General features: G+C 36.6%; 1 protein-coding gene across 1 annotated transcript; it reads left to right on the forward strand.

Moving 5' to 3' along the window:
- The first annotated feature begins 2,910 nt into the window (after window positions 1–2,910).
- Window positions 2,911–9,275, forward strand: LOC137192059 (CD209 antigen-like protein E). Its single transcript, XM_067602597.1, has 6 exons — window positions 2,911–2,980; window positions 3,098–3,199; window positions 3,890–4,135; window positions 6,014–6,156; window positions 7,719–7,822; window positions 8,414–9,275. Exons 1-6 carry the CDS (start codon window positions 2,911–2,913, stop codon window positions 8,574–8,576), a joined length of 828 nt encoding a protein of 275 aa, XP_067458698.1. The 3' UTR covers window positions 8,577–9,275.
- The last annotated feature ends 1,213 nt before the right edge of the window (window positions 9,276–10,488 follow it).

Here is a 10,488-nt window from a genome sequence, read left to right on the forward strand (position 1 = left end):
TTTTGTATTATCTATGAGGGAAACCAGTGGTGGAAAATAACTTGAGTAATAAATAATTAATTTACTAAAGTACTGAACTTAAGTCCAATTTTGAGTTACTTGTACTTTACTTGAGTATTTCCATTTAATGCTTCTTTATACTTCCACTCCACTTCATTTCAGAGAGAAATATTGTACTTTCTACTCCACTACATTTATTTGACAGCTTTAGTCACTTTTCAGATGAAGATTTGTCACAATGGATAATATAACAAGCTTTTAAAATCCAACACACTGTAAAAGATTAAACCAGTGGTTTCCAACCTTTTTGACTTTTGACGTCTTACAAAAAGCAGTGTGTAGTCGGGGTCGCATTTCAGATGTCTATGAGTTGGTAACAGTTCCACCAACTAGTGATTTTTCCCTCTAAACTTCTCACATGCTTTCATTTCAATAAATGTTTATATGATCCAATATTTCACCAGAAATCCAAGATTAGAGAAAAAGTCTGAAAACAGATTTGTGTATCAGAACTTTGTTTTTTCTTCTCTCCTCTCCCATTAATCATCTCATGACCCCTCAGATTTATCTGTTGACCCTTTGGAGGGGCCCGACCCCTAGGTTGAGAACCACTGGACTAAACTAGCTAACTGTATATAAAGTAGTTGAAACTAGCTCCACCTCCAGCAGCTGCAACAGTAACATGCTGCTCTAACACTGATGCTTCAGTATTAATGATGTCATATATAATAATATATCAGTCACTCAGTCAGTCAGTCTTTAACTACATCAGGCTCATAATACTTTTACTAAAGTTGGATTTTTCATGCAGGATTTTTACTTTTATTTTTACCTTGCTGTATTGGTACTTTTACTTAAGTAAAGGACCTGAATACTTCTTCCACCACCGAGGTAAACAACACTTTGATATAGTTGGTAAGTTTTAAGTATATATTTTCTTTAATGTAGTGTATATCTCCCAACAGGCATTTGACGTCAACCACAAGCTGGTTCGGTGGTGGATGGTTTTTCATGGCTGTGTTGACTATTACATACTTATGGTGCTTATTTAACAACAGAGCCTCAAGTGTCTTTTAATTGTTTTTAGGAGGAGTAAAGAACTTTAGTTTGCCCTTAAGGGTCAAATGTGATCACAGTATGGAAAATATACAGGTTGCTCGTTTTATGTTGGAATGAAGGGGATTGAACAGTCATTGAGTTATCACACAACCAAAGGACTGAGAGATTATGGGCAGAACTCAATAGAGTTGTATCAAGACACTTTATAAACATTTTTAACTTCATGGAGAAACAGGATATACTGGATTCATTGAATAAACTACATCTGTTTTGTCTGCATAATGTTTATTTACCAAGAATAGAAAGGGCAGTTACAGAATTCATAATCCAGTGGAACAACCACAGCCAAAATTATCATTCCCTCTTATATTACAAATCATATTGCAATTGCAGTAACAAATAGTAAATAGTGCAGTAATAAATAATTTGATATATCTAATAAATCAAGTATGGCAAGTTTCACAAGAGCAAAATACTAACCGTCACCCCTTATCGACCCTCCTCTGGCTGTGAACCATGCCCACGCTGCCTAACGTTATATATTTCCTCTTGTTTGCCTGCAAAGATTTGAAAGAGCACCGAATTATAAAACTACTGCTACTTTTTTTGCCGTTGCTTTCATATCTTATATCCAGATAATGAGAGGGAATATATAACGTTAAGCAGTAGGAGGGGTCGGTTCACAGTCCCTGCCAAAGGGGAAATAATGGGTAACGGTCTGTTAATACATAAGATTGGAAATGATTGCCATTCTATAAATATATCAAGCTAAGCTATAGAGTAAGTTAGGCCTGGCCCTGAATATCAAAATATTCAGATAATCATTTTTCAGATTGGTATTTGGACATGCAAGTATTCAGATAGAGTTAAGTGTAACCTGATATAATAATAATGTAGGACAGAAATATAAAAGATCATTTCAAACTCCCGACTATTTATAATTACCTTCTCCTCGTGCGTGATGTTCATGTGCTGAAGAACTGCTGCGCTTGATAACATGGTGCACATTCTCTCCTGACTGGAGCTGCAGCTGGCAGTGGCACGCTGCTACACTGGCGGGATGGGAAGAGCGATGCTACGTGACTGTCTAGCGTGTCCACACCTGGAGTTGCAACAGTCGGTTGCTGCCTGATTGTTAAGTAACACCCTGCCTCTTGCAGGCTGTTGAGCAGACATCAGTGTGACTAACAAACAAAAAACATGCGCTCTCTTTTCTCAATCACCTTCCGGTTCAACTGAAATGCCTTCTGTTTTAACTGAAATCCTCTTATACAACAGACTGAAATGGCATCATACAATTTTTTCTTCAATAGTGAATGTGAAAGCTTTTCAATGGTTTATATAAAAGGATTTCACAATACCTTATGAGAGCATTTCAACTGCGTATATGAGCACACTTTACTAGTATGTGTGGAAGCTTTTCAATAGTTTTCATGAGAGTGTTTCAGTTGTGTATGTAAAAGCATTGCACTTGTATGTGTTTGTGGTTTTTGGTATAGTATGTGAATGAGTCTGGTTTCATATGTGTATGTGAGAGGAAAAGTACATGTATATGCAAGTAATTCTGAATAGTGTCCCTAACGGCCCCTCATAAAAATACGTTCAGTAACAAATTACGTCATGGTAAAAACATAATCTGTAAATTTAGGGTCTTTAATCCTCTATAATTGTAATTTGGTGTGTTTTACCATAACAATCCTGTTTCAAGGAAGACAGCAGAGAGCTGTCACAGACACCACATTCAACATGTGGTACCTAACACCTCCACCTTGGTGACTTCCTCAGTAGTTAAAAGACAGAGACACTGAAACCAACAAGCATTTCATCTTTAACATAACATCCATTTGAGTGATGGAGCAAATCTATGTCAATGTTAAACGTATGAAACCTGTTGATTCAAGACCTTCAACAAATCAGACAGGTAAGAATGTTCAGTCAGACAGAGAGGCTGACATGCTGAGCTGTGAGTAGTATGTTTTAATCTGTCATTAATCCTGTTGTATGATTGATTGGATTCACTGGTCTTTGCTCTGTTCAGGTCCGAGGAGCTCAGAGAGGAGATTTTATAGAGCTGTTGTTCTCTGTCTGGGGCTGCTGAGTGTTTTCCTGCTGGCTGGACTCATCGGCCTCGGTGTCCACTGTGAGTCTGGTTAACATTCAGAAATCAGTGATCATGTAGGACTATTATCAAAAAATGCTCATGTTTTACCAGGATGTTTATTTGAGTTTATATGTTGGGTTGTCTTGGTTCCATTCTCTTATTTTCTTTATGTATTATCATTTTTTTCTCAATGTAGCTCTTCCATTTTATTTACAAAGACAAAAACGTTTCCATATTTTGTGAATATGATTTTGTGAAAGTGAAGTGTAAAACTTAATTTTTCACACAGGTCACAATGACGGGCCAAAATGAGGAAATATTTTGACTTGAGTGGATAAAGTAACTATTTTTGTAGTTTTGTATTTAATGTTGTAGAAACATGTCCCTTATTATTATTTAAGTTTTTTTTTACTTTTATTTTTTTGACAAATTATATTCACTAATGTGAACATACATCATCTCAGGAGTGGCATTATCAAAAGGCATGGCATATTAAGTATATAATGAGGATGTTACATATGAAATAGTAAGATCCCTTTATAGGAGGAGCAGTGACTGGCATTTAAGCAATTTCAATATGAATCCAAAAAAGGGCCCATAGATAGAAAGAAATTTATTCCAAACCACCCATTAGTCTACTGATCATGCACTGACTTTTTATTTATTTGCTATTTTAGATCTTTTATAAAACATAAGACCTAAGACATAAGGCCTCTTGATTGATTTCAGACCATTACTCAGTGCAGCATTCAGCTGAAGAACTCTCCACTCTAAAAGCCAACCTGACTAAAGAGAAAGACCTGCTGAACGCCAGCATCATTGAAATGACTAGAGAGAGAGACCTGCTGAACGCCAGCATCATTGAAAAGACTAAAGAGAGAGACCTGCTGAACACCAGCATCATTGAAAAGACTAAAGAGAGAGACCTGCTGAACGCCAGCATCATTGAAAAGACTAAAGAGCGGAACAGGCTGAGTAAGTGTGGACACCGCGCACATACATTCTTTAATACAGAAGTACTCTGGTGAAAACATAAATAGAAATAGATTATGTGGTTAGGTGCTTCTCTGTACTCTCAGTTCTGTAAAATGTATCTGCAGTCAGCAGATGTGTCTCTACCACATATCTCTGTGCATAACGACCCTTCTCGAAGCAAACATGAGTTTCTGTTAAGACGAGAGTGAAAACACACTCACACGCACACACACACACCATTATCTGCCATTACCACCAGTTTACCACCGTAACACTAAAGGATTTCTTCAAACTGGCATCTGATTTACAGCTTGAGAGGAGTTTTAGTCGAGTATTTTAATATGATGTTTTTATACATTCAAATATTATAATAAGTCTTACTTAGTCTAAATAAATCCATTTCCTCCTAATTGTCACTTGTAAGTGTCAAACCTGCAAGCACACATTTGCACATGACATTTGTGAAGACTTACTGACTTGTGACAGTTATTTCTTTACATTAAAATCTTAATCTTTATGGTCATATTTTTCTTGTTTAAAAACTTGCTTATTTTGAGGACTTGGTCCTCAAAATGAATGGAAGTGAATGAGGAGCCTGACACCTGGGAGGAATAGTGGTGTTGGTGGCAGATAACAGGGACATTAGTGGACACTAGCTTATTTGTAGATGACTTTAGACAGAGGTAAGACTGCTGATTTTTTACTAACATGAAATATTGCTTTTAAATATTGAGACTTACCAAGTTTTAACTCCAGTGCAGGGTTTGCACCTATTTTTTTTAAGGAGTCACTTTTGTTGATCAAACGTTTACATAAAAGTAAAGTATACAGCTACAGGTAAGGTAGAATTGTTTCAGGTAGTATCTATAATTATAAAATGCTTTATAATGCTTTATAATGTGTTATGATTATCGTTATAAAGCATTATGAATATTTATGAGTGCTTATAACCATAATTATACAGTAGGGCTGTAGTCTGCTGGTCGACTAGTCGATTAGTTGGTCGATATGCTCTCGTCCGACAAAATTCTCATTGGTCGAATAATCTCTGTGTTATTTTCATAAGGAGAAAAGTGCTACATCAATAGCTTTCCAGGAGTAATCCATTATTTCCTGTGGCGGGAGGGACAGACTAACAAATTACCTGTGAAAACGTTGTTGTTTTCACAACTTCGAACTCGCCCAACCTAATGGAGACTGCTAGGTCTAACTGTACTGTTTCTCCATAATGACACAACGAGAACCCCCGCCAAGCCAAAAAAAATATTTTTTAATACTTGGTATCCCGATAGCGTTTGGGAGTCTCTGTGCAGCACTGTTCCGGTACGTGAGTCAATCTCTGTCGTTGCCTGGGAAACCTCTGGTCGCGTGGTTCCGTTAAGGAGTATGTTTGCAGAGAAGGGGCAGAGAAGGGGCAGAGAAGTGACGGTGGATGTGAGCGGGGCAGAGGAAAAGGTTAGTAGTAAGTTGTCAGTACAGTACAGACTACAGTGTGTCAGTTCATAAATGCCAAAAAGTCTGTGTTGTTTCTCCAAATGCTGGAAAAGTGAAGGAGTTTAGCTCCAAAGTTAGCAACAATGGGTTAGCCTAACCTGACGACACAAAACAGAGAAATACAGAACAGAGAAATGTGTCACTGCCGAGTTTACTGTGTACTCTGTCCCATTACCTCCCCCCTTCCCCCAGCACCAGAAATGCTCCATAGTTGGTAGAATATCAACAAGTCAATTCTAGTCACATGTTATGTAATTCACAGTAGGAGTCATGCACTAAAATATGGTGAACCAATTATGTGCTTAATATGTATCTTTTTAACTCTCATACTTTGGAAACAGACAGACTTGATTCTTGTCTAATTTCTAATGTTGTGTGTTACAGAGAAAACTTGTCCTGCAGGATGGAGGATGTTCAGATGTTCCTGTTATTTCCTCTCCAGTGAGTCTGGTTCCTGGTCAAGAGGCAGACAGGACTGCAGAGAGAAAGGAGCAGATCTGGTGGTTATAGACAGCACTGAAGAACAGGTTCAGAGTGTTTGTTTCTATGTTTGCAAAGAAACTATGCCTAATTGCAATCTTCCTGTACCTTGAAAAAAAGCTAAAACACTTACTTATTGATTAATTTATTTATTTATTTTTATGGATCATTGGTGTTCAACACCTTGACAACAATAATTCAAATGATTTGAATGAACTTGTGCTGCTCTGTAGCATGTTTTGCTGGTATTCTTAAGTTTGCACATTTGCCTTAAAATCAAAGTATTTCATTTCATCTTTCAGTTTCAGTTTAAGAAAAAACATGATGATGTCTGGCAACAGGAATTCTGTATACAGTAATTTATGCACAATTTAATGACATTTCTTATTCCCTGATTTCTTTCTTGAGAAAGACAGACTAAGGCTAAGACTAAAGACTAACACTAGCAGTCACTACATAAATGTGCTTGTAAATGAGGACAAATACAGGTCAGTCTGGGGGAATCAGTTCCCACCAGGGGTGCAACAGATCACAAAACTCACAGTTCAGATCGTATCATGGTTTTGAGTCACGGATCGGATCATTTTTCGGAAAAAGAGAAAAAAAGAAAAAGGAGACAAATATAACTTTGCTTTCCATTTATTCTGTAAAAGACTTAAAGCAAGGAACTTTTGCCAGTGGTCTTCTGTGAAAATATTCAAAATCTCCAATGTTTAAATAAAACCTTAAAATATATCAAATATTCAGTACGAAATTGTTAAATTGAAATGCAATATGAGGCATGATACCTTTTTCTTTTAAACATGGTAGTGAATGAAAAAATAGCCTGTGTCCACATCATCAAAACTTGATGATAACTTACAAACATGAGCACACGTCTTGTTTTGCAGTTTAGCTTGTTGAATGAGCCACCAAACAAACATTCACCAGGGAAAAGTGCACCGCTAATGTCAGTCAGCAGCTAGATGACTTATTAGCTGCTCAGCTGCAGCACATTAAACATCATGTTAACATAGCTGCAGATGTCACTACGGACCCACTAGATGCTGGTTTGGTCGTTGTTCTTCAAAATCCCGTTAGTGACACGCTGTCTGTCCATGACTTGTAGCTACATCAGTTTGTTTACTTTGTCTCCAATGAGACATTACATTTTGCAGTTTATCCGCGGTTCACATTCATGCTGAACTGTGGGAGGCGATTCATACAGATCACAGATCAACTACGTTCCGTTACACCACTAGCTTCTACTAAGCTTTGTGCTGTCAATATTTTTTTTGTTTTGTTTTTTTTTCTTTAGTTTATCTATTTGTACAAATAACAAGACACAACAACCCATAATGCATTAAAGGATCAAAGAAGGACTGTGCAAGTGAGATTCTGAAAAAACAAAAGGGCACCTCAAAAAAGTTTTTTAAATAAATCTAAAATTTAAGTTTATCAAACAAGAAAAAAATATGATAATGATTATATCATTATTATTATATTTCAATAATAATAATAGTTAAATGGATTTTTATCAAATATGTTCAGAGTAATCCTATGTAAACTGCATATTGTTGTTCAAAAAACAATATAAATAATATGACTTTTTTCCCTTTTTTGAAAACAGACATTCTTGTCTACCTTCACTGAGGTAGAAACTTGGATTGGTTTGACTGACAGAGACGAAGAGGGAACCTGGAAATGGATTGATGGAACACCACTGACTTTAAGGTTTGGCTTCAGTTGGTTGTTTATTGACAACATACACAAACACTGCTGTATATTAGAGGTTGGTGATATGTATTAGATCTTCTATCACAGACAATGTGAGGTGACTGGCAGTTCCAGGTTGGTCTGAAGCTTTTCTGGTTAAATCGTCAGTGCAAAATGATAATTATGAGAAAAAATCAAACCAAACTACCGTTTAATGGTGCATCTGAGACGGAGTTTCTGGTCCACAGTCAAGTTTTACACTTCACCAACTGTACAGTACTGTAACTGATGACCAGAACACTATGGGGGTGTTTATTTATACAGGAGGCTCCTTTGTTGCTATTTGATGACTGCAAATTTATATTTAGGAAAAATACTACAGTGAACCTGCAGCCCTGCTCAAAACTATACTAAGGCACATCATGCAAGATAGAATAAATTCCATTCTGTGATGTTTGTGAAGAAATATTATTTACAACCCTACTTCTTGCCAGGAAGAATAAGTACAATGAATAGAATGAGACACATTCAGTTTTCTTATGTTCCAGTGAAGGACTGTGTTCATGTCAGAGATTAAGTGTCACGATTCTCTTGTTCACTGACCTGTAGGTACTGGAGGTCAAATCAGCCTGATAATGGAAATGGAGATCCGCAGTGGGGTGAAGAGGACTGTGTACATATCAGGGCTGAGGGGAAAACTGGAGACAACTGGAATGATCTGTCATGTGATACTTCTCTGCAGTGGATCTGTGAGAAAAATGCTGGTGTATAATATGTAAAAATGCTTTTTCAAAGCAAACTATGATTTTGCAAAAGGCAAATTAGTTTGTATGTGTGTGAATTTGAAACTTTTCTCTGCTGTGCTGATGACCTTTTGCTTCTGCTCTGCCTTTTTAAAGAGATTTCTATAAATTAGATGTTTACAGCTTTTGCCAGAAGAGCTTCATTAACCAATTTCCAATGTTTCAAACAACTAAAAGAAGCAGACAGATAAAACAAAACCAAACCTCTGCAAAATGCAACAGATTCATAAAAACCTTTATTTTTATTAATGTCTTAGCTAAAGATTTCATGATAATTGAAAGTTGCAAAAAACCTGATTGAGACCATTTCTTATGACATCCCTCATATCATAATTAAACAATGTAATATAGATTTTGTGTAATTATGTCTTACTATATCATCAAATGACACTTTTCTGAAAATAATTTTTAAATGAAGTCTGTTCAGCAGCTGACAGATCTCTTTAGCAGAGGCCATCAGTGTTTGTGAATTTTACTTGATAATTAGTGGTTTCACTCAGGAAACACTTGCTGTTGTGAGAAAATTATCAAATTATTTTAGAAGAATTGTAAACCAAAACTATTCAACAGATGAGTCAATATAAAGTCAGTCAATTACAACATATGAGCACTGTACTGGAGTCAGACGTTTGTCATGATGTCCTTTGTAATGCTGGTAGCTGATACTGGTTGTGGCTTTTTGTGTAATTATGAAAACAATTAAAATCTTTTTAATTAATTTGTTTTCAGTGTCTTTATTTTTATTCTATCATCATTAATTGTCTATCATCATTGATACAACCACAGATTGTATCTATTTTTAGTATATTTGTGTGAGAAACTGAACCCAACAAGAGTTTCATCATATGCTATACATGCGTTGTAGCTTGTGCTTCAGAGCTGACCCTTTAGAAAATAGTTGGCATCCTTAAGAGCGATGGAGGCAATTTATGCAAATGTTGACTCAAGAACTTCAACAAAACAGACAGGTAAAAATGTTGCACAAAGATCTAAATTATCATCTGTTCTTTTGTTGTATCATTGACTATTCACTGTTTCTCTGTTCAGGTCTGGGGAGCTCACAGAGGAGATTTCATGGAGCTCTTCTTGTCTTTCTGGGGCTGCTGAGTGTTTTCCTGCTGGCTGGACTCATCGGCCTCGGTGTCCACTGTGAGTCTGTTTCACATTCAGAAGTTTAAGTCAGACTGAATTTAGGAGGAACATTCTACAGCAAGATGTCTATTTTTCTTTTCCATTTATGTTGTACTGCTCTGCTTATTCTCAGCCAAACTCTGCAGGTAGAGGTCTGGATGAACATGAGCATCACCTCAACTTTCTCCTTGGTGCCATATTTTAAACCATGTTTGAATGCTGGTGTAGGTCATATCTGTCATGTCTTTGATCTCTGGACACCTGCATGGACTTGTTTCAATGATGTTTCATAAAACTACATTAATAACAGGGAAAATATTCTCCCATGTATCTGAATGTAAACGCCATTTTGCAGGTGAAAAAAAATACCTTTAAGGTTACTATGTGGGACAATACTTCAAATCTAAAAACATTCAGTTTGCTTGTAAAATTGTACTGGCACGGATACATGTCACGCTTTATTTTTATTTTTTTACTAGAGCTAAATGTTAGTGAACCTGTTGTGAGAAAACATCAGGGTGGCATAGTATTTACAACATGTGCTGTATGTGCCGGGCTGCTCAGTGTCAAACACCAGGACTGCTTTTATGTCGTAGTCAAGGCTGGATGAAATCTGGAAAAAACTTGCTTAGAATAACTTCTTGAGATCTGGATCCTTTGCTCTGTAAAGTTCTGCTCTGTTCAATCTGTTTTTGTTTTGTTCCATTTTGCTGTGCCTGCACACCTTTATTACAGAGACTTTCTTCTGTT

Source organism: Thunnus thynnus, chromosome 11 (assembly GCF_963924715.1).
Source record: "Thunnus thynnus chromosome 11, fThuThy2.1, whole genome shotgun sequence".
NCBI lineage: Eukaryota > Metazoa > Chordata > Actinopteri > Scombriformes > Scombridae > Thunnus > Thunnus thynnus.

Coding starts and splice junctions, on each gene's coding strand:
- LOC137192059 (XM_067602597.1), top strand. CDS start 2,911: ATGGAGCAAATCTATGTCAATGTTAAACGTATGAAACCTGTTGATTCA. Junction 4,136..6,013: donor TAAAGAGCGGAACAGGCTGA/GTAAGTGTGGAC, acceptor TGTGTGTTACAG/AGAAAACTTGTCCTGCAGGA. Junction 7,823..8,413: donor GGAACACCACTGACTTTAAG/GTTTGGCTTCAG, acceptor ACTGACCTGTAG/GTACTGGAGGTCAAATCAGC.